Source organism: Rhinolophus hipposideros, assembly GCF_964194185.1.
Source record: "Rhinolophus hipposideros genome assembly, chromosome: 1".
NCBI classification, from domain to species: Eukaryota; Metazoa; Chordata; class Mammalia; order Chiroptera; family Rhinolophidae; genus Rhinolophus; species Rhinolophus hipposideros.
The window spans coordinates 53,021,893-53,047,385 of record NC_138047.1 but is presented as its reverse complement, the minus strand read 5'-3'; the positions used below and the strand labels follow the sequence as shown (position 1 = coordinate 53,047,385).

The window sequence follows — 25,493 nt, the reverse complement described above, 5'->3', positions numbered from 1 at the left end:
ATATAATATAATATCAGGTCTTATATTAATTTTTGCTCCAAAAGACGCATTAGGGCTGATTGTTTGGTTAGGTCTTATTTTCGGGGAAACGGATTACTAACCATATGTTCATCAAACCAATAATTTTATTTATCAAAAATTTGAAATTAGAGTATTATTATATGTGTGTTACATGATTTCCCCCTCTGTCACGGTCTTTTCTGAGCCCTGAATTCCTTTTATAAGAGCTTTTTTTTTGGAATTTGTACTTGGGAACGAGTAATAGTACTCTTAAACGTCTGTATCTCAGTCTACTTGTGGCACAGAAATGGCTCAGAGCAATGTTGTAGACAGATTCATGAGAAAAACATGCCAAAGATAGAAAGCCCCAAATGGATTTGAAGTTTCTTTTCTCAGCTTCCCTTTAGAGAATAATTAAGGGATTGTTATATTTTAATTACTAATTTAAAAAACATTAGGTAGCCATTTAAGAGTTGAGTTGTCTTTGTTTTCCTTATTTTCATTCCATTGTTTGCTTTAGTAAATTATTATTTTAAACAAACATGAGTTTTTTTTCAAAGGTTTTGAGTTCCCCATCTGTTAAGATGAGGATAGTTACATCCCCATGATAAGGAACTTAAAACATCCTTGCCCCCCCCACTAGAGAAAAAAAACCTATAAGTAGATTAAGAAATTCAAATGGAATAGTCTATAGACTTAATGAACCTACACGGGAAGTAAGTGTTATAATTAGGTGCAAGATATTAGTAGGGGCCAGACATTTGGAAGCTTGCTAAGAGATTGAGGTTTTAGTGCTCGCTTCGGCAGCACATATACTAAAAAAGAGATTGAGGTTTTAAACTGGACTTTAAAGGAAATGTAGGAGTTGACTGCTTATGGAGGGGAAAAAATTCTGAGTTGGAAGAACATTAAAGTAACCATAGTAGAAATGAGATATTAAAGTGGTATTAAATGGCAAGCATGGAGGCAAAAATGAGCATGACATGTTACAAGAAGATGAAATGCTTGTGAGGTAATATATAGAAGGAAAAACTATATAAAAGACAGGAAAAGCGAACCTTGGAATTGCTAATAGCTAGTGGTAAAGCTGTGGTAAAGGAGACAGAAGATAATAAGAGAGAACTGCTTTTTCTTAATTTTCATTGGCATGTTGAACAACTAAGGCAGTACCACGTCCATATTGTGTTCCCTTTACCCTAACACATTACACACAATTCCCCCACTCCTCCAAAAAATACTGCACTTTTCTTTTTCTTTTGCTGTCTAATCAAAAGTTTGCATGTTCTTAAGATTTCTCTGAAAAATTCAATTTTTGCTTTCTAAACTTTATCCTTTTAGCATTTAAATTTTACCATGCAGTGTTGATGTTGTCTCATAGTAGTCTCTTGTTCATATACTTAACTGGTTTTTTTTTCTGATGGTTAATAAGCTTGTTGATTGAAGACATTTTCCACGTTTTATATTCTCAATCTCTGTTTCCTACTCTATAGTAAAGAAATAGATAGGTCTTAATAATACTTGCTCATTCAACAGTTAGGTGTACATTTATTCTTATTTAAATGGAGATCAGTAAGCCTTATTGTATAATAATTGAAAAATCTTTATGTTTTAAAAGATTTTTCTTAAATGGTACTGATTTAATTTTTTAATTGCCTTGTAATTAGGATGGCCATGTTGAAGTAGCGAGGTTACTTCTTGACAGTGGTGCCCAAGTGAACATGCCTGCTGATTCATTTGAGTCACCGTTGACTTTGGCCGCATGTGGTGGGCATGTGGAACTTGCGGCTTTACTTATTGAGAGAGGAGCTAGCCTGGAGGAGGTCAATGATGAAGGATATACACCATTGATGGAAGCAGCTCGCGAAGGACATGAAGAAATGGTGGCGTTACTTCTAGGCCAAGGTAACCATTCCATTCAAGACACTGAGACATAAATGTGTAAAATGTAAGATTATTTTATAAAATTGAATTCAATATTTCATCTTCTAGTAGATTTGTAATAAAATATTATCACAAAAACTAATGCTGAAGTGTTTGCTTTAATTATATCTTCTATACTGTGGTAAACAAAATTAGATAGACTTTAATGTAGAGCTTTCAGAGCCATTATGTGCTACATGATTAAAAACAGAGATAGCGGTGGGGTAGGGTTGTAGGTTATGTAGGAGCATATATATATAAGATTCAGCATTTCTCAGGCTAACATAGTGAGGGAATTTCTCTGGGCAGAAAACCTATTTGATATATCTAGTGTCTCATGAAACACAGTATGGGATATCCTGTCATAAGGACTAACTTGATGAGAATGCAAGAATGCACACACATGAGAAGCTGTCAAGGAGCTCAATACACGTGGAACACATGGACTTCTCTTTTGGGAAAAATGAAAGAGTTACTTTACTGTATTAAGATACCTTAACTTTAGAAGTAGTCTCCCATCTTTATCCATATTTGTAGTCTTAATTTTTATGTCTCTTTAGTAGTAAATTTTTTGTTTGGGCAAATTTAATAAGAGGAATGGCATATTTTAATAAAACGTGTTTATTGAGAGGTAATGTTAACTGGAATTTTAATAGCATAGGTTTTGGAGCAGACTTCTTAGGTTTGAATCACAGCTCCACTTCTTGCCCATTTTGTAACTTCTGGCAAGTTTCTAACCTTCTGTGCCTTATTTTGTTATCTGTAGGGTTGTTGTGAGAATTTGTATATAATATACCAGTGTGTGTGTGTGTGTGTGTGTGTGTGTAAGCTTTATATGTGTGTGTATGTATGTATATATAAGCTTTTAGAACACTGTCATATAGTACAAGTGTTAGCTGTGGTGGTAATAGTGATGATGATAATGTTGTGACCTTGGGCAAGTTTAGTAACCTCAATTTTCTTAGCTGTAAAATGGAGCTAATAGTAACATGTAAAATGCATTCAATATTGCCTGGAAAATAGTAATAGCATATTAAACATTACTGTTATCGTCTTTATCATCATTGTTTTTGAATCTTTATAATAAGGGCATATAGTTTATTTTTCTAAATTCTTTTATCACCGGAGTGGTACTTTCCTACTGAGTAAATCTTACTCCGGCTGTATACATCAAATATGGACTAGTGGGTATGATTTTGATAGTCTTCTTTATTGTTAACTGCTTCCCAGAGTAGGGGAGAGGCCCTTTAGTATTTAGTAAAGTAATGTAAAAGTTCATTTTTGAAGTATAGTTTATTAGGAAACAGTCATGTTTTGCTTATCTCTGGAATGACTTAATGACTTTCTTTAAATAATTAGAATCTTTATTTTAGGAGCAAATATCAATGCACAGACAGAAGAAACTCAAGAAACTGCCTTGACTCTGGCTTGCTGTGGAGGCTTCCTGGAAGTGGCAGACTTTCTAATTAAGGCAGGAGCTGATATAGAACTAGGGTGTTCTACCCCTTTAATGGAAGCTGCTCAAGAGGGTCATTTGGAGTTAGTTAAATACTTACTTGCGGCAGGTAGGCATTTTTGCATTTGAGACAAGTTTTTTTCATGATTTATTTAAGTAAAAAATGTTATAAGTGTTATGATATACTGAACTTGTGTGAAAAAATGGTGTGATAAAATTTATATGTATTCTGAGTAAATAATTTACCTTATTGCTGTTTGAAATATCTGCAGTTTTAATTTCAAGCAGTGATCTATTTCTTTTTTGCTTTTTTGCTTTAAAGATGCTGACAAGATACTTTATTTCTAGAAATGGATAAGACTGTTTTTTCTAATTTGAGATTTGTCTTATTTAGAAATTTCTCTCTCCATTTATGTCTTATAATTCTTTTATTAAGTCTGTATTGTTGAATACTATTGCAGGAGCTAATGTTCATGCAACAACAGCAACAGGGGATACAGCACTAACATATGCCTGTGAAAATGGTCATACTGATGTAGCAGATGTCTTACTTCAGGCAGGAGCAGATCTGGTAAGCTATGTCACTTTTTAAATCCTGATACTTAATACTAATACAAGAAATTAAAATTATATGGAAATTATAGGTAAAAGGTATTTCTTGTAATTTTATGTTGGCCTTTTTACCATTCTTTATCTCATTTAGTCACATTTTTCTTTTCTACACTGGTATCCATTAGTATTTTCCTTGTTTGCAGGACTGACTATAAAATCTACTGCCCTTTATTCCCCACAAAAAATGGAAAATTTTGTGTTAGATATGTTAATACAAAAGTATTTTCTGTTAGGTATTTAGCCAGTTTTAGAAGCCTTTGTTATTTGGTATAAAAAGGCAAATATGGCTTAGAGGCATTTCACTGTTGCTTAGGAAATAAATTGTGCCTGCACTGTTCAAAGCATTATTCAATAATTAAGGATTTAAAAAGATAAATATTTAATAAATAATCACTCTCTCAAATAACATTTAATTTAGTAAGAAGGCTGAAATACAGAGGTCATTATAAGTAAGATTGTAGAGAGATGTCATAGAGAAAGTAAACAGAGCAAACAAGATCAGAAGTAAAGATGTCATCTGAGATAGTACATCTGGGCTGTGTAAGCTTTACAAAGGTAGTTATGGCAGTGTTGTGACAAAAGAGATATTCCGGTTGGAAGGAATAGTATAGTAAAAGTATAGCCTGAGAGGTAGGGAAGCATAAAGCAAATGTGTGTGGGGAAAATAGTCTTCTAGTTTAGCCTGCGAGATATGAAACGGTAGGTTTTAATTGAAACGTAAGTATTCGTGTTCATGGGGCTGAGATCAACAAGCAAATATGTTTTCCAGAAGATGTTCATAGTTTATGACAGAAATTCACATGCAGGAAGAAACAGACTCCTCCATTAACTAGTTTTGTAAACTTAATTTAACTTCTCTTTCCTCAGTTGTGAAATGAGAAGGTTGAATTAGTTTACTATTTTGGTGTCTTTCATCTCTGCATGTGTTGCTACAATTCTTGAAGTAGTTATGACACCCATTGTATTCTAGTTTGGTGCATATTTCTCCTTTATTAGATTTTAAGCTTCTTCACCTTAGTCACTACATATATTTCTAGTGTTTACCACAGTGGCTATGAAACATACAGCAAAGTAATCTTGTTTAGTTAATTGCAGTTAGAACAAGCTATGGCATAAGAAAAATCAAAAATTGTTCATCAGATGTGAATGTTTAATATATAAAAGATTCTTAAAAGATTGTTTTCCCCCTCAAGCCTTTATATTCTAAAATCTCTGGTAGCATTCTCAGTTATCCAGCAATCACGATTGCAATAGGCTCTCCATCCTTTTGAAACCCAGAAATCTCGAAATATGTTATAATCGATGGTCTTAGAGTTATTTAAATTAGCACTAGTCTTGTTTTTATATAAGGTGAAATAGAGCTAATGGGAAGTCTATAAAGAGTGTGATGTACTTACAGAAGTTCATACAAATAGGTTACAAACTTACGAAAGGAAAATCACTTGGAGTAGATGAGGATAATGCTAATAATGTTTGTTGTTTCGTGAGGGCTGTGCTGAGTACCATTCACTGTTCAGGTTCCCTTTTTGTAGAGAGACAAAGAAAAATTATCCAAATGGACTTAGATGAGGGCATCACAATCACATGAATGTAACTTCAGTTCCTAAATTATTTCTGCGGAACATATTTCTAATTTGAGATTTCTTAAATTTAAAAATGTATTCCTTAATTTGCTTCAAAGCATGATATTTAATATATTTAGATTCAGAAATTAGTCCATTTCTTTCCCTTTTGATTTTTACGAGAAAGAATAATTGTTTACTAGCAATTAAAATCAGTTAAGTGTTTTTGTTCTTTTAAACAGGAGCATGAATCTGAAGGTGGAAGAACTCCTTTAATGAAAGCTGCAAGAGCTGGTCATGTTTGTACTGTTCAGTTCTTAATTAGTAAAGGTAGGTTTGGGTAAAATAGTTCTGGGTGTTTTGTTTGTTTGTTTGTTTGTTTGTTTAAATGAAAGGTGTCTGTCCCTTGCCCTCAGATATTTAGAGTTTGAGAATGTAAAGGACATTTTCTTGATAAATCACATGGTTGAGGGATGCTGCTGAGTTTTTGTGAGTGGGTAGTTGATAAACATGCTGAAGTACACAAAACAATTCCAAACTATGAAGAATTGTTATACTGAGTACTAACCTTGTCAAGAAACACATATAAAGAAAAATTTCTGTATATTAAACTTTGAGTTTAGATAACGTAAAGTCTGTTCTGTTCGTGTAATAATATATCTGGATTTTTATAATGTTTGTGCCACTGAATAACTTGAGGGCAGGTCACTTTCCTACTTTATATTTCCTGGGACTTAAGTTTCCTTCTTTGTAAAAGGTAGAGAGGTGGTCATAAATATAGCACAACAAATTTTCAAAATTGAAAGTGACAGATATGACAGTGCATGGAGAATTTTCATTCATGGTCAGTAAATCTACTTTGAATATCAAAAACCTTAATGACAAAAGTAACATGATTATGATCATTTCCTTTAAATGATTTCTTAAGTGTTTACTACATAAGTTCAAATGGAAACAGTTTTTCATGCAGATTTCATCATATTCTTAAGTATAGGAAATTAAAGAATTTACTTTTGATTCAGTCTTGATAAAAGACTATAAAAAGACTATATACAATTAAAAGAGCAATTTATGCCATTTCCTTCTTACCAAACGTATTGAAGAAATGTTCAGTTTGTAATTGTTTACAGGTAAAGAAAATAAATCAGAGCTATCTTATTGATCAAATTATTTTAGGTAATTTGAACACTTGTGATGTATGTTTCTACCATTGTATTCTCAATAGTGGGATTATTTGCATAATCACTATCCCCTCTCTTCTTTGGTTAATTTTAATGAATGTGGTTCCAGTTTCTGTCTACTATTTTATTTTCATTTACCACATTGCCTAGCACAATGTTCCAAATCCAGGATTGATTCATATTGAAGGGAAATATACCTGTTTTCATTTTCAGATACTCTCATTGAGAAAAGATGATAACTATTACTTTCTAGTCAGTGTTCATTCTCTACATGTTTAGCCCATAGAGGGCAGTATGGTTTGTTTTCATTGGTTTTTAGTCATCTTTTCTACTGAATAGATGTAATATGTAGATCAAATGTAGGTAAAATTTCATATTTTACTTTTTAAAAACAGTGGTTATATTAGGAATAGCATATGGCATTGTCCTTACCTTTTACTAGTACATACTGAAATATTTATAGATGAAATTATATCATGTTTGTCTGGGATTTGCTTTAGAACAATTCAAGATGGGAAAGGACAATTGATGTGGGTTTATGTGAAATAAAATTAACTGTGTTTATAAATCCTTCAAGGTGGTTAATGGCTATGTGGGGCTTCATTATACTATTCTCTCTACTCTGTGATTTTGAAATGTGCCATAATTTAAGAAACAATGCTCTATTAACATGATTTTCCATGTGTTGTCTATTTCAGGAGCGAATGTGAATAGAACTACAGCTAATAATGACCATACTGTACTGTCACTGGCTTGTGCAGGGGGTCATCTGGCCGTGGTGGAACTACTTTTGGCTCATGGGGCAGATCCTACTCATCGTTTAAAAGTATGTATCTCACATGTTTCAGGTAACATTGTAAATTAATTCTTTGTTCTTGAATATTACAAAATATCTACTGGTTCCATTTATAATGACATTCTAAGTGTATTCATTTTCTTCTGTTTTATTAGAAGAAAGTGTTCTTTACTAAACCTAAGATTTTAATGTGTTTGGGGCTTGTTGGCTTTATCTTCCTTAATGGTTCTGTAAATTAACTTATTTTTAAAAATTTTTTCCCTTTCATTTCCACTTTTTTAGGATGGCTCGACTATGTTGATAGAAGCAGCAAAAGGTGGCCATACAAGTGTTGTTTGCTATCTTTTGGACTATCCTAATAACTTGCTTTCAGCCCCTCCACCAGATGTCACTCAGTTAACCCCCCCATCCCACGATTTAAATAGGGTAAGATTGAAAACTTAAGCATTTTATGTCTTCTATATTCCCCTTTTGCTGATAGTTTCAGTTTAAACTAAGTTATTTTTTGTTATGTAGTTCTCTTTATAGTTACATACTTGATAATAGTCAATGAACATCTGATATAATCAGATTCTAGATTGATAGGATTTTGCTTTGCTCTCTTATGGCCAGAATAACAATTTGAAATTCAAAGTCCATTAAAAAAATGTCATGGAAAATAATTGGGTACCACCATATTTTAAGTAAATATGTTATTGTCTGAGAATAATGTCCTACTAAAAATATTTTGAGTCTTTGTAACTTATTCTTTATTTAAAGTATATTATTTAATGGAGTGTGTAGGAAAAGCAGAAATACAATTAGTTTCATTTGTCTTAGGCTCCTCGCGTACCAGTTCAAGCACTGCCCATGGTTGTCCCACCTCAGGAGCCTGACAAACCACCTGCCAATGTTGCCACTACTCTTCCCATCAGGAATAAAGGTCAGTTATTTTTCTAAAGACTGTTTCTAACATGTTGTCCAGGTAAAAATGATAAGATTACAAAAACCTAGCCTTTTAAATTATTTTTCCACAAAAAGCGATTATTACTAAGCTGGCATAATTAAAGATTGTTTTTTACCAATGAAAAAGCATGCTATTAGGAAAGAAGATAGTTAATAGCACTAATTTGTGCTAGAATTAGAAGTATTAGGAGAAATTCAGATGCTCATCTTTGATGCAATTCTGATTATGATTTCCTCCAATAACTAGTCATTTCTATTCATGTTAAAATGTTAGGCTGGGTACATTTGGATGACATTTTTATAAATTACTGAAATTTCTATAGTGATATGAGGCATAAGATTAACAAATTAGATCAAAATTAAAATTTATAGTAACCGGTTTAATACGTATTTTATATCTGGGATACCTTTTCTCAAACAGTAATTCAAAGTTACTTCAGATATGCTCGTTTGTTTCTAGAATTCTGAGGTCCATATATTTGACTTGTGGATGTTACACCATGCATGTTCCTAAGTTATGTCCCAAAATATTACAGCTACCAGTTTGAATCAGTTTTTCTTTTTACCTGAAGAACCAATGTGGTTTTAATTTTTTGGTTTTTGGCTACCTATAATATTTTACCAACAAGAATACTAAGTATTTCCACCAGCTCTTTCCAATCACTACTACCAATCTAGAGCCTTGGCACCTTTTTCAGTTGGTATAGCAAACAGTTGATTGCTGTACCTGGAGCCAGATCTGTTTATTCATCTGGCTGTCGGAAGATACAGTGGATGGCGTAGTCCAGCATCTTTTCTTCCAGGGAAACTGAATCCCAGTTCTCTACTGGCCAGGTAGCTGTGCGAATATGTGAATTTAAATCTTGCCTTTATCAGTCTTGAAGATGATAGGCCCCAACAAAGACACATATTTTAGTTGGATTTTAATTTCTTGCTACTTCTCAGTGGTTTGGGTACTCTTTGTATGTATGTGTGTGTGTTTAAAAGGCACAGACTATTAAATGTGGAAAAACCTTGAGTTAGAGGTCTGAGTTTTCCCTACATCTTAATAATTTAGCATTATTTTTCTGTTCTTTTGATAAGTTTTTACATCTTTATGACCAGATGAAATATCTACACAGTCTTAGATTTTTACTTTAATTGCACCTCTTGGATATCACAAACCTGCATCCCTCTGTTGTCTAATTTTAGCCATGTGATAATTTTAAAAATTCTGAAATTAATTTCCCAAAGATTACTCTATGCACATAAAATACATACATTTTATATTTATGATAAAGAAGGTGAATTTGTTTTTAACTACTTGACAGTGCAGTTTCACCTTCTGTGGCTATGATAACTTGGTGCATAACTGTTGGCACTAAACCTCCCAACAGTAACTCTGTAATGAGGATGCCATTCATGTGCACTTCTGAGGGGGTTTCTTTTTCACACAGCTGCTTCTAAACAAAAGTCCAGCAGCCATTTGCCAGCAAACAGCCAGGATGTACAGGGTTACATCACCAATCAGTCTCCAGAGAGCATTGTAGAAGAGGCTCAGGGAAAGTTAACAGAACTGGAACAGAGGATAAAAGAAGCCATAGAAAAGAATGCACAGCTGCAGTCCTTGGAACTGGCTCATGCTGACCAACTTACCAAGGAGAAGATCGAGGAGCTGAACAAAACAAGGGAGGAACAAATTCAGAAGAAACAAAAGATTTTGGAGGAACTACAGAAAGTAGAACGAGAGTTACAACTGAAAACTCAGCAGCAGCTAAAAAAGCAGTATCTAGAGGTTAAAGCTCAAAGAATTCAACTTCAGCAGCAGCAGCAACAGTCTTGCCAACATCTGGGACTGCTAACTCCTGTTGGGGTTGGAGAGCAGCTTTCCGAAGGAGACTATGCACGATTACAGCAAGTGGATCCCGTTTTGCTTAAAGATGACCCCCAGCAGACTGCTGCTCAGATGGGTTTTGCACCAATCCAGCCTCTGGCCATGCCTCAAGCTTTGCCTCTGGCGGCAGGTCCCTTGCCTCCAGGGTCCATCGCAAATCTTACAGAACTGCAAGGAGTGATAGTTGGACAGCCAGTACTGGGCCAAGCACAGTTGGCAGGGCTGGGGCAAGGAATTCTGACAGAAACACAACAAGGGTTAATGGTAGCCAGCCCTGCTCAGACCCTCAATGACACGCTGGATGACATCATGGCAGGTGGGTTTATATTGTTATGAGCAGGTATCAAATATGATTTGCTTAAGGCGAGTAAGAGTGTGCCAGAATTTTTTGCCATTACCCAACTTGAGAACTATTTTTGGACTCTTGACCCATGTATGTCTTTAGAAATGTTAGTTCAATCTCAGAAGTTCTCAGATGGATACAGGTCAAATTAAAGATTAGCTCGTTCAATACAAGTGACTAAAACTTTCTGACTTAGCTGGGTAGGCTGGGAATCTAGGTTTTGCAGTAGTGGGGTTGGTGTTTGATTTTTTTTGTTTTTGTTTTTGTTTTTTCTCTTCAAGTTCAGAATACTAAGATTGAATTTTGGCTTTTTTGCTTCTGTATTCACACCAATAAACTGGGAAATTGATAGTTGAAGTGCCACACTAGCAGGACTTCAGGAAGCTTATTTGTGAACAGAAATACTTTATATCCTAATGGATCAGACTTCAAACCTGATGGATTTTTTAAAAAACAAAAAAACCAAAAAACTTAAACACCTTTACAATAATAATAAAGTACCAAACCAAATAGGGTTTGATTATACTGTATGTCAGTGATTTTATCCCATGAAGAATGTTAATGTTTAGTCTCTTTCTAATTGTATTATGGGAAGGTGTGGTCCCCTGACAGTATCATAAAATGTGTAGTTAGAGAAATTTCATTCCATTATAATTAGTTTCATTGGCAAGAACAAATATTTTAGAAGGTTGTTTTAATGACTTTAGTTTTTGGTACTTATTTTTCATGAGTTCTGTAACAAAGTAGTGCACTGAAATTTTATAGGATTGTAAGTCTATAAAGAATGTTATACTGAAAAGGATGATTTTCTTCATTTAAAAAAAGAAAAAAATTTGAAAAAGAAGGAAAATGGGAAAAACAAAGGGAATAAATAGTTCTGCTCTCTTCCCTCTTTTACTCTTTTATCTGTACTTAAAAGATGATTGAATTTTTCTAATTTTGAAACTATGTTTTAGTTAGATATGATAAGATTATACATAGCTTTCATCTTTTGAAAAAATAAAACTAAATTGTATAGTGTTGAGATATTTAGTTAACATTCAGAAACTAAGAAACCAGCTAATGAGACAGATTTTTTTTGTATTTACAGATTGCTCTAAAGTTTCCCAATCCTCTTAATAGCATCTCAACAGTAATATATGGAATGAAAGTCTCTTCCAATCTTGGAGGGTGCAATAACTACCTTGGATAGTAAGAACTATAAAGATTCTGATAAGATTCTGATAATTGATAATTATAACATATTCTATAGATATGAAAGTTACTGCTAAGCACCATTAGCTGGTTATAATAATTGAGAATTTAACAGATATTAGCTATCTTAATGAAAATTGGAGCACAGCAGCCCCAAATTCCAAATTTGATAACTACTTCTAGGGTCATTACTCTAGATCGTAAAGGTGTTCTTTCTATTATGTCAATTGAACTACCAAAGAATGTATAGCGTTAAGAGTTCTTTACAATTAAATGAAGAATGGATAATCCATACCCATGAATATGTCAAAATTTTTTAATACGTTATTAGAATTTACCTGATGTTCTTGGGCATAGTTATCAACAATGATTTGCTAGTTCACTTTTTTTATGCTGATCAGAGTTATCAGAGGTTTGTAAAGTAGTTTTTCTGTTGATTCATTTACCAAACAAACATTAAATTCTGCCTATGTGTTCCAGGTGTTTTTATATAAAAAAAAAATTTTTAAGCACATAACTTTTCAGGAAATATGACAAATATTTATCATATTATAAAAATACTTTACCTTTTTATTATGTTCACTTACATGGGGAGAAGAGGGATGGCCAGAAGGAAGAACAGGATTAAAAACATCCAGCTACCTACCTGCAGCCTATTTCTGTCATTATGCCTGTGCATGTGCATAAACATACACATATACTTTACACTCACTTCCGCAACCTTTCTTTAAATTTCTATGGTAGTACTTGTTCTATCAGTTGACTAATGACTATTTTCATTTCTTTCTTTGGGTTTTTTAATATCTTACAATCTTGTTAGGCTCAGTCTTCCTTCCCTTCTTCAGCATAAACTCTGTTCTTTATCCCTTACTCCCCATTTATTAGACTGCTCTTGTAAAGTTCAGTCTCTTTTTCTCTAGAACTTTGCTGGCCAAAGTCTTCTGTCTTGTCTGTTCTTCATACTTGCCAAAGGAAAATCAGTTCCCAGTTTAACCAGCCTTAACACCTTGCCTTTTGCTGTCTCTCAAGTTCCCTCTTTCCTTACCTGATGTTAAAACTTTCCTGAGCATCTGTTTCTCCCTCTCTAAAATCTAACCCAAAAATGAAGTCTCACATAAAAAGATCTGTACCAGAGTTCCTTCAGGTACCTACATATTTATAGTTGTTACTTTTAAATATAGAGAATGGATGAGTGACAGGCACTTATTAAATTTTAGTAAACCAATTTTATAGGTACTTCAGAGGAAATGAAATGAGGGGATTGCTTTTCCTATCCTTTTAGATGAGGTGATAGGAACAACCAATTTGACCAAAAATAAGAAAACTAGTTTTAATATGTTTTTTAAAAGACCTTTTTTCAATTGAAATGTAAATTATAATTTAGTCATTTAACAATAAAGCTTACATATTTTTGTTTAGTATCATGAAATAAAAATCAGTTCTTTGGACAGATTGGTGGTCACTTTGTTTAAGCTTATCTCTGTATTTAGCATTTTCATTTCGGGAAATCAATTAAAAGAGAATATGGAATCTATTTTAAGAGCCATAGATTTTATATGGTTTTGAAATTCATAGATAGAATATGTACCTTTAAATTATTTTGATCTTTTAATTAATACACAAACTATCAATATGGAGTAATATATCAAGGTCACCAGATGATCAATTTAATATATTGGTACATGCCCTTTTCTATTGATCTGGATGCCTAAGGATTCAAATAGTGTTTCGTTTGATTTTGTTTTGTTTTGTTTCCTCCTTTGTTTTTCCTTTGGCTTTTAAGTGACTCAAAAATGTATAATTATAGAATGTGTGTTGCTATAATGTATAGTGTATGTTTGTGCCTGAACTAAGGATTTCATGTAAATAGGTTTCTTAATTGACAATCATGTTTATAATTGTTACAATAAGGTTTTGGCAGGATCATAACCTCTTTTGCCTGGTTTCAGATCCAGTTGTGAATCATGATTGTTTTCTGTCTGATGTAGTTGATAACTACGTTGGTAACACACATCTGCACTACTGTTGACCATTCAAAGATTAATGCCTAGACTTTAGTGCTATAGCATTTTTAATGGGAGAGGGGGGAAGGATTGGTGTTCACATACCAACTCCAGAAGTCGATGAGGGAATAAAATAGCCTTATCTGCCACCACCTTTGGAGTTCTCCTACCTCAAGTATTGACCTAATTAGCCCCTTGTTAATTTGCATATTTTGGTGAAAATAATTTCATGACAAAAATTATGCTTAGAAGAACTAACAATAATTTGTAATATGAAGGATGATTGTATGCATACATTTATTTCTGCCCTAATCTTTTAATTTTTGTCCTCATAAGTCAGTGTGATTGCTGGATTGATTGGTGGCCATTTTAACCCCCTCAGAATAATTCCATATGTGAGAAACTATATTTCTGTACAAGGATAAAATTTTTTATATTTGACTATGCTATTATACTGAGGGCTACAATTCAGAATATTATTATCCCCCTGTCTGCAATTAGTAAAATAGTAGGTATTTTTAATGATTGGATAGCAAGGTTCTTCCCAGTGATGTTACTTTCATTAGTTTCAGAATATAAGGTGTGAAATTGGCAGGTAAAAATCACATTTTTTCTCCTTCTGAACTTGACTATTTTACCTTTTATGATTAAGAAGATATAATGGACACCTATCCATTTGCATTTATATTTAATTTTAATTCATAAAAATATTTTTGTTTTTCAGAGTTATTTTGAATTAAGGTTTTATGATTACATACCGTAAGAGGGGAATTTGTTTTTTCAGATCAATTATTATTTATAAAATGGGTTACTCTCAATATACGTTATAATTTTGGATTATTGTCCAAAATCAGAAATAACCAGGAACGTGAGCTGTTAGTGCTATGGCAGTCTCCCCTGTAGACATTCTGTGTTTTAAAAAGTTTTTAAATATTTTCTAATAATTGTTTCTTACTGTTGCCTAACAATGTTTCATCCTTATTAAGTGCAGTTATTTTGTTCAACAGCAGTCAGTGGAAGAGCATCTGCAATGTCAAAACACTCCTACCCACAGTATCGCAGCTTCCATTTCCCAACCTCAGACTCCAACTCCAAGTCCCATCATCTCTCCTTCAGCCATGCTTCCTATCTACCCTGCCATTGACATTGATGCCCAGGTAAGGGCCAAGTTCAGGAGGGATGGATTTTTAACTGGAATTATGTCATCATGGAAACATTAATCAGTGATTTAAATCATCTTAGACCTGCTTGTTTCTGCTCAAAGATCTAAACTACAATTATAAATAAATTAGAATCTACATTTTAAAAAATAAAATACCAAATACAGATTATTACTAAGCATTATGTGATGGTCTGGTTTTCCAAGGTTGTCAAATGATCTTTTTAAAATAAAAACTTTAGAAGAGGATATACAAAGAAATAATTTAAGATGGGTGTGTACTTTCTTTTAATTTTAAATTAGAAGATATGCTTTAAAGTTCATAGTGGATTGCATGTAAAAGAAAAGATTCTACCATTTATATATCATATATACTCAATTGCATTTATATTGTCTTTGAAAATTCTGATCTTGCTGACTGAAATATGTATGAGTTGATCTGTATCTGGAACACTGTTAAGTAAAAATAATAATAGCAACAATAAAACACATTTTTAAAAGAAAATTAATGTACCATGAAATACCAGGGCAAAGTGAGGTTGGAAAGGAGAGGATAGCTTGTGTTTTTGTCCTGAAGAAATGCCATGAGGCCTATCTTAGAAGACTGCTGAACGAGATATGGGTATATGCATGGCCTTCAGGACCGAGAAATGTTTGCGTTTTGTATTTTGATTAATACCTGGCAGGCTGTGTTTTTTGGGGTGTACATTATAAAACTTTCAGTTTGTTAATGATCACTTCTTCATAAACTTTGATTTTGGGGGTGTGGGAGGGAGGGAGAGGAGAAGGGGGGAGGAAAAAGAGAGAGAGAGAATTTTTTGGGCCCATTAAGGACATGCATTCTTAACCTATTGAAAATACAGCCTCCTTTTCATTAAAATGTTTCTTGGTAATACTGTGAAAAAAGAATTTTATTTCCGTTCTTACTTGCTTCACAAATATTTATTGTTTTTATATATGCTAACTTTTTTTTTTGAGCACTTAAAATTGTTAGGGACTGTTTTTAAAGGAGTTATGTCATCTAATTTTCAGACCATATATGTGAGGTAGCTACTGTTAAAATACCCATTTCCCCGATGAAGAAACCAGGCTAAGAAAGAGATTATTCGTTTTGCTTAACTATCCCTTCATTTAGCTAAGAAAGCTGGAGCTAGAGGTCAAATTTAGGTCAGTTTGACTTCAAAGCCACCCTTCTTAACTGCAATACTCTATAACCTTTTAAAAAAAATATGAGGCATTCATTTGATGAACTACAATGGTTTATACTTAATATTGTAGCATTATAGAATTAGATTGAACATGGTATTGAATTTGCATTATTTTCCTCCAATCTTTTTCCTCCGATACTATTATGTTTTAACTAGAAGTATATTTTTCTAGTTTTTGTGGGATCAATTGATCCATAAGCAAAAATGAAAACTTCATTAAAATGTAAAAGGATTTCACTTTTAAATGCTTTTAAATAAAACAGGCACAGAAAATGTTTCTACTGTGTATGATCATGATTTTATTAAATTTGAAATTATTGTAGTGAGAGTGAAATTTTCACTTGACTATACCACTCAACTAACCATCACTACATTACTAAGTAACCTCTAAGAAGTTACACATAAATACTTTTTTTTTAAAATTTTATTGGGGAATATTGGGGAACAGTGTGTTTCTTCAGGGCCCATCAGCTCCAGGTCATTGTCCTTCAATCTAGTTGTGGAGGGTGCAGCTCAGCTCCAGGTCCAGTTGCCGTCTTCAATCTTTAATTGCGGTACAGCCCACTATCGCATGTGGGAATTGAATTGGCAACCTTGTTGTTGAGCAGCTTGCGCTCTAACCACCTGAGCCATCTGGCTGCCCATCCGGAAGCTCAACGGCAGCTCGTTGTCTTTAATCTAGTTGTGGAGGGCTCAGCTCACTGGCCCATGTGGGAATCAAACTGGCAGCCCTGTTCAGAGCTCAGGCTCTAACCAACTGAGCCATCCGGCTGCCCCTACATATAAATACTTTTAAAGAGGCTTTTTTAATTTAAAAAAGTAACTTACATTTTAAATGTATTAGACATACTTATGTAAAAAGATTTAATTGTGGCTCCTTAAAAATCTGTTCTTTCTTTGGTCTCTACCTTGAGGTTTTTCGGTTGGGTTTAGCCTTAACATGAGTTATTCTACTTTTCATGGAGTTTATCATAATTGCTTAGTTAGACATTCGAAAGTTCCTACTTTGGAAAACACAAAACAAAATAAATATTCAGAAATAATTGTTCACCATTTTTTCTTTAATTTTTGATGTTAGGTGTTTGTTTTTCTTAATTTATTAATTTTTACGATACCACGCAGGTACTTTTAAGTGGTAAAAATGAAGATCCTTTGTACTCAATCCATCTGAATTTTTTCTAGATCCTAAAATAAAAATACCTTGACATTTCACATAGTATTTTGGTTTATGTGTGACAGTACTGTGCCAGACAAATGATATGATAAAAAATGAATACAAGATTATTCCTCTGTTTTGAAAGATTAAACATTCATTAGTAATTGGATCCTTCATTTTATTTAGTAAGCCTTGACATGTATATTTTTAACACTTTACAGACATCTAACTTCTTTAACTTATCTTTATAACAGCCCCATGAAGTAGGTGCTGTTACTACTCACATTTTACTTGTGAAGGAAGACTTAGGAGGTATTAACTATCTTGCGTAACAGCGTATTTATGGTACAGCCAGTTTTCAAACAACCCCCGCCCTCTGGTTCTAGAATTTATGCTATTAACCACTGTGCTATGCTGCCTGTTTTTCAATTTTTATCTTAGATGTGAACATTGAATTTGAATTATGTTAACCTGGTACATTAGATTATAGAAGATGAGTCCACCACCTAAATGGCAAAAGATCATGTATCCTTCATTTTTGCATCTTTACAGCATGTTTCTTTGGCCATACTTCATATTTACATCAAATCTTGATTTAAGGGAGAACAAAAGAAATGTTAATTTTTTAAAGCCTCAGTATATAAGTGTCCTTTTTAAAATGCTAATGATTCTTAAAGTGCACCTAGGTTAAACTCCTTTAATTGATTATTATATTCAGGAACTAATATTTTTAACAAGGATTAGCAGGAATCTTATGTGTGATTTCTGTACCTTGAAGGATGCTGAAAATAAGAGTTTACATTCTTTACAAGGCTCTTCAGATCTTTTGTTGTATAACTAGAAATCACCTTTGTTGTGCAAGTGTGTGCCACAGATAGGCTCTCCACCTCTCATGTAACGGTTTTATTGAATCAAGTTTGGATATTTTCAAAACATGTAAGGTTAATACCACATACTGTACTTTTATCAAAATTTATTTTAGGAAACATCAATAAATGATAGTTTAAAGGAATTATTTAAGACGGTTTTACAATACCTTTTGATGCATAGCTCTAATCTTTTTTTTTTACTTGAATGATATAACAAAATTTATACCTGTATACTCTAGATATAGAAGTTAGTAATATAGAGATTTTTAAGAACCATTGGTTTAATATGGTTCTAACTTTTAATATGGCTCTAACTTCTAAAGGCTTTCCTTGAACTTGGAGTAACTTATTTTAGTACATCTCAAAAAATGAGAGAAATACTTAAGAAATTTTGCCTTTTTTCAAGTTAATAATTAATATATCCATTATTTTTTAAAGAGAGTTGACATTAAATGTAACTCATACAAGACTAAAATTGTAAAATCATGTTTTACTTTTAACGGTATAAATATCTTTTGGATATTCTCTTCTGTTGGTTTTACAGCAGAGAACAGTTTCATCACAATGATTTAATGAGAGAAAATAAGGAAACCAGGAAAAATGAGTTAATGGTGATATGTCATATGCTGCCATTAAAGCATTCCACTTTAAAAATGCATGCATTCTGCTTCTTTATATGCACTCTTTTAAACAGATCATTTACTGTTTTACTCATAATTTTTACTGAATACCCTAAAGTGCTATAACTTTTAATCTTACATGTGACCCCGCACATGGTTGAAGAATGAGATGTTTGTGATTCGGAAGGTTATGGAGGTATAAAAAAGTTCAGCCCTTTAAGTTCTAATAGCTTTAAAAGTCTTTAGTTGTAAATGTAATTAATAGGCATGTTTCCTTTATTACAAACAATTCAGGTATGTTTTTCACCTGCGTTCCAGCTCGTGAAAAGTTGCCTTTTCCTTTAATATGGCATCTGTCTTATGGTTCCTTCTTGTGTTTTCCCTCTTACAAAATTGAATGGTCATATTGATACTTACAGAATATTTTCACATTGAATACAATTTTGTTTGTTTTTTCATAAACCAGAAGTAACACCCGTTATGTTACAGAGTGGTATATTTTATGGTATTAGGAGCTAAATGGAAATTTTCTTTAGAATATAAACCTGGGTGAGCTTTTAACAAAGCTCTGGGCATCTTTCTCCTTTTCAGGTTTCTCTTAAGTATATGACCATGTCACTTGTTAACCTGTATAATATAACATGACTTTAGTGGTACTTTGTCTTCCAGAAAGTTCTTAGCTACACTGTTATTATTTCTTTGATTAGCAATATTTAAAATACCTATTTTTTTCTGTACCTTGTCAGTCATTGTTAATTTTAACCCAAACTTCTACTTTACTTAACTTGTTTCCTGATATATTGCAAATCAGGATAATATTTCTTACCATTTTGGGATTGGGTAGGTATGTATTTGGAGTGAGTTTTGCGGGGGATATTGGGAGGGTTGGAAGCCTCACTTCAGAATCTTTAAATTCTTTCCTTATTGTCTTATAAAGATCATCATCAAATGTTAGTGCTGTAATTTCTCCTTAATGCACAAATACAATGAAGTTACCCACTCATAAGTTCCCCAAGGTCTTTGACCAGCCCTGTTTTCTCGGCTTTAAATACTTTTTCTTCAGTTCTCATAATACATTGTTTATATTTCTCTCAAGTTTGAACCTAAATTTGCCCTGGATAGTAATCGGTAAGCTCCTAGTGCAGAGACTGTATTTACTTTTGGCAACCCTAGAATACTACCTAGCAGAGTACTTTGAATATAAAAGGTGCTTAATAAATGCCAGTTGAATTGATGTTTTATAATGGGAAACAAACAGTATCTTATGATTCACTAAAATTTTTCATGTTCATCTTTTTCAAGTTTTGTTCGTCTCTTCATTCTGTATTTAAGATTGGCACCACTTTCCTAAATTACTCTTTAACCTCTGGAAGACTTTTAGAAACCTCATAAACTTCATCATAAAATTGACTCTTCTACTGATTGTCTATACACTAGCATGTAAGACAGACTTAACGTAATATTGATCTCACTTGGCTTTGCTCTGCAATGTAATGGAAAAGCAGAATTTTGTTATCGAAGATCTTCTTGTTTTTTTTAAGCCAATACTTACTGGTTATTAGCTTGTGTGACCATCGGGAGGTGGTTTCTCTGAGCCTTTGTCTCCTTTTCTCTGATACCACAAATAATAGAGCTGTCACTCATTTAAGTATTCGTGTCCTTCTCCGTTGTTATAGTTGCTGCATCTCCCCTTGTGAGCATCCCCTGATCTCTGCAGTCAGTAGCTCTGCTCTCTGCCAGCCTTCTGCAGGGCAGCTTTTGCCGTCTCCCTCTTCATCACTGACTAGTAGGCTTTTTCTTATTTCTTGACTCTATTGATTTTGCCTTTTGTCTCTACTTAGGTAGTTTTTTAATATAATAGTTTGGTTTTTTTTTTAGAGCTGTTGGCCTTCTGGGAGAATATGCCTTTCCTTTTACGTTTATTGCATAAATATTATAGAAACATGATATACAAACACAGTAAATATAGTACATTTCATAAATGTGGAGTCCTTTGTTTTATTAGTGAGCCTTTGAAGATATTACTTTATTGCCATTTATTCAACTTAACTGTCATTTAGTGTTTTCTAACAAAGCATCACTTACAGGTGGAGAATGCAAACATGAATAAGACATGTTTATTATTTTCCAGGAACATACAGTCCTCTGAGGGTGATAGATACATAACTAATATTAGCATAAGGGAAAATTGGTGTTAAATGTTGCAATAGAGGTACATATGTAAAAAATGAGGTAAGATGGCTTAGAATAGCACTATGCAATAAAAAAATAATGTAAGACATATGTAATTTAAAATTTTTTAGTAGCCACATTTAAAAAAGGAAAAAGAAGTAGGTGGAGTAGATTTTAAGAATATAATTTATTTAACTTAATAAATCCATAGTATTTTTGTTGAAACATGTAATCAATACAAACAATTACTGAGTTGTTTTACATTTTCATTTTATACTAAAAATCTTCAAAATTTGGTGTGTATGTTACACTTACAGCTTAGATCAAACAAATCATCTGGTTTTCCTGAGACTTTCATGATTTTGGTACCAAGAGTATCTCATTCCAGGTACTCCATAAGTCCCGGGCAAGTTGGGATGGTTTATCACCCTGTTTAGAATATACCTCAGCTTGGACTTACTTCATGGAAATACTTGATTTACAATTAGGGTTTGACTGAGTAGATTTGATTATGTTTAAAAGGTAGATTCATTTATTCAGGTTGCTCCAGACGTACTAAAAGAAAGCTTTCCAAAAATCAAACTGAATGTCACCTTTAAAATTTGTATTAATTTAAATTAAATTAAATTTAAAATACAGTTCCTCAGTCACACGTATTTCAAGTACTAATAGCCACATGTTGCTAGTAGTTAACCTTTTTGGACAGCACAAATTTAGAGTACTAAAAGTATGATACTTAAATAGTTCACTAAATAAACATTTAAACTACCGTGGACTACTGGTGAATCCAGTATTAGTTACCATCACTAGCAGAAGTCAGAAATAAATTGTGCATAAATACTGCATTGTCTCAATTATAACATTTTATCTTGTCAAATACTCTGTATATAATTATGTATATTTTTTTGTGCCTCTAAGTATTTTGGGGCCTTTGTTCTTGAAAGCAGTTAAGTTACTTGGAAACAACATTTTCATTTCAAGACTTGATTTTCAGCTTTGTTAGATGGTTCCAAAACAGCTAATATGGCCTCATTGCTGAGGATTTTACTTGATATCTTGTGTGTTTTGAGGTCTTTCTACTCTGCTGGTGGGAACCAAACTATGTAAGCTCTGGCCCTGTGGAAGCTCTGGGTGTTGTTCAGCCTGATCCCTTCTGGTGGTCTTTCCCTGGCCTCCTGCACGTGTATTGATCAGAACTCTGCTGAAGACTCCAGGGGAACCCTCTGCAGATCTGTGGAATACTCCCTCTTTGTAGTGCTTTCCTCTGTAGTAGTCTGCTCCATGAATTTTAGCCACCTTGACCTTTCCAAACTCTGTCTTAACTCAGGGAGGCTGCCAGACTCTGTTTGGATACCCTCTCCCTGCATTGCAGCCTAGAAACTCCAGGCAATAAGTAAATCATTTCTGTCCTCAGAGATGACTGTCACGTACTGCCATTAGTGGCTGGAAGCGAAAGTGAGTCCACAGTATTTCTTTTAATCATAGAGTTGAAAACGGCATATGGTTGAAAATCATACTTTTTTTCTTCATGTTTGCTTCAAGAATTGCCTAGAAAGTTCAAATATTATTTGTAGCCTTTAAGAAATCACAAGTTGGTCACTAATGGTAAACAACAACCTACATCCAAATGTTTGCTCCAGTGGACTGATTTATATGTATTTGTGTGCATTTGGTATATATACATATAATGGACTTGACATTAACCTCAGTTATGTAATGAGCTAATGAAAACATGAATTTGTTACAGACTGAGAGCAATCATGACACGGCGCTAACACTTGCCTGTGCTGGTGGTCATGAGGAACTCGTACAAACACTGCTAGAGAGAGGAGCTAGCATTGAGCACCGAGACAAGAAAGGTAGGGCCTACTTTTGGTAATTTTTTTCTTTTGGAATATTTGTGTTCTGTGGAGAAATAATACTTTTAGGTTATTTTGATGGTGAGAAATAATGGAAAACAGTATTGTTCCTTTGCTTAACATGTAGTGAGATCATTCTTTTTCTCCAGGTTTTACTCCACTCATCTTGGCTGCTACAGCTGGTCATGTTGGCGTTGTTGAAATATTGCTGGACAACGGTGCAGACATCGAAGCCCAGTCCGAAAGAACCAAGGACACACCGCTCTCTTTGGCTTGTTCTGGGGGAAGACAGGAGGTAATGTTTTCTCGAGTGAAATTTTTCCCCCATCTGTTTAGCAAATGTATGCTTTAACTTACATGATTTTATGGGAATAAAGGATTGACATCTTAGATTTCTCACAGTAACTGAACCTATTATCTGTTAACAAAACCTATTATCTGAACCTGTTATCTGTTAGCAAAAGGACAGGTATCAGTGTTAGCATGAGCTGTGGTGCCAGAAAAGTCGTATGTTGTTTATTATTCCACTCATCTAAAAGGAGTACCTGCCACAGGAATACCTGTGTGCTACATTCAGGCTAAGGGAAGGATTAAGACACTCCAAATCAAATCAGTAAGATCCTGATAAGTGGGGCCTGTGTTCACTCATCTTTGCCTGTCCCAGAGTACCTCGCATGAAAGGTACTTAAGCTCAGCTCTGTATGTATGAGATAAATAGGGAAATAAGAGTATTACATTTTCAGTTGTTCTGAGGACTCGCATCTTTTAATTATTCCCCACTGTTTTTCAACTCTGGTGAGAAGGTCCTCAGATGAGATCACATGACCTTATAGTTTTAAGGACTGTAGAACAGTGATTGTCATCCTGTGTAGACCCAAGACAGTATAGTTTACACTCCCTTGTGTTTTCTTCTAGCATTTAATAATTAGCTGGATAACATAGTTTTCAAAATTCATTTTTTAAAGCTATTCCTATGTACAATGGATTTAAGGCTTTTGATTAGCCAGTCGTGTTGTCTCTATAGATTGACAACTTCTCACACAGGGAGTTGTTGAATCTTAGATTTAGGATGCACCTTAGCTTGTCCAGGTCAGTTTCCTATTCAGATTAAAATTATTTTCTTTCTTTTTCCCCCACCCCCTAATTATTATAAAGTTCTCCTATTTATCAATCCTGAAGTATGCCTTCCCTAAGTTTCCACACTATTCCTAACTCTCCCCTTCGAACTAATGGACAGAGGTTTATACCCTCTTGTATCTTCAGATATTTGAGTCTATTCGTCAGTTACCTATTTTCTATTTGAAACGTGTCCTGTTTTCATTGTTAACTTGAGAATACCTTTTCCAAGCACTTCACCTGGCTATTCCACACACTGTCAGTATTCTTCCTGAAATATCATATGTAAAAATACCGCGATCAGTGAACTGGTGAACTATTACCTCCCTATTTGCTCATCCTAAACTGGCCTCCCCTTGCCCCTTTGCCTGTTATAGTATATCAGTTTATATTAAACTGTAATCAGTTAAAACCACTAAAGTTTTTATTAAACTAGTAAGTTAAAAATTTTAAGAGAATAATTCCTGCACAGGAAGACTGGGAAATTTAGTAAAATGGTATACGAGTGTGTGTAGAAAGATTGGAGTTGGTGTTCCCATATATTGTGGATTAAACAGAATTGGAGCTCAGTGATAATACCAGCATAAGTTTTTTTCATACAATTTTTGCTTTTGCCATGTCTACAATATTTTTGCTCCTTTATATTTGGAATAGATAGTATATGTGTGGATAGTGAGATGCACTTGCTACTGGAGATGTTTGGCACAAGAGACAGCAAGAGACCTGTTCCTACCTTCTGTGCTATTCCTTTTGGTTGATAATGTGAATGCATTTGTGTCTTTTTTTTCCCCGTACTCCTTAGTGGAGGTGATTGATACGTTAAAATAATTTTAAACCAAGTAATATTGAGATATGGCAGACATTTTTGCAATTAGATAACAGCATTAAATGGAAAAGCTTGTATCAGTCAGAAATGTAAATGCTGTTTTGAAATATAATGAAAGTAAAATTTTGGCTTAACTGAAATTGTCAATCATTATGCAGCTTGAAATAATCCTTGTTTCATATAATTTTTCAATGTTGAATCAAAAAGAAATCAGTTGATTTCCTTCCTTTCGAAGCAATATTAAAACCTGTAGTGTACTGTAATCTTTGTTTTCATATTAAAATGTTACAGATGAGGTTATAACAGTTATACAAGTCTTTTAGGGTAATAATTTTGCCTATAACACTCGGTTGCTTTGATTTGGTGTTACTAGAACAGTTAAGAATTTTGAAGTAATTAGTAAAATGTTGGAAAGTCATTTTACTATAAAATCGCAAACTAATTTCTTCTATATTCAGTGTTTATTACTTTTGGGGAATGGGCCATTTCCTCTGAGAGATAACTAAGATTGGTTATCTTTGCATAATGGAATTCAGAAACTTGAAAAATATGATTAGGGTTTTACACTTTATTGCTTAAGGAACTCTTTGTAAAATAAGATGGCCTAATGCCATTTGTTTGTT

At 33.6% G+C, this 25,493-nt stretch overlaps 1 protein-coding gene across 1 annotated transcript in view; it reads left to right on the top strand.

Annotated features, from left to right (window-relative positions):
• ANKRD17 (ankyrin repeat domain 17) overlaps window positions 1–25,493 on the top strand; it is a 151,227-nt gene that overhangs the window by 86,447 nt on the left and 39,287 nt on the right. The window contains 12 exon segments of the mRNA XM_081054581.1: window positions 1,665–1,902; window positions 3,294–3,485; window positions 3,838–3,947; window positions 5,793–5,880; window positions 7,430–7,557; window positions 7,810–7,953; window positions 8,347–8,449; window positions 9,909–10,661; window positions 14,893–14,921; window positions 14,923–15,042; window positions 22,817–22,928; window positions 23,078–23,223. Of these exon segments, the coding sequence (XP_080910707.1) occupies window positions 1,665–1,902; window positions 3,294–3,485; window positions 3,838–3,947; window positions 5,793–5,880; window positions 7,430–7,557; window positions 7,810–7,953; window positions 8,347–8,449; window positions 9,909–10,661; window positions 14,893–14,921; window positions 14,923–15,042; window positions 22,817–22,928; window positions 23,078–23,223 (2,163 nt within the window).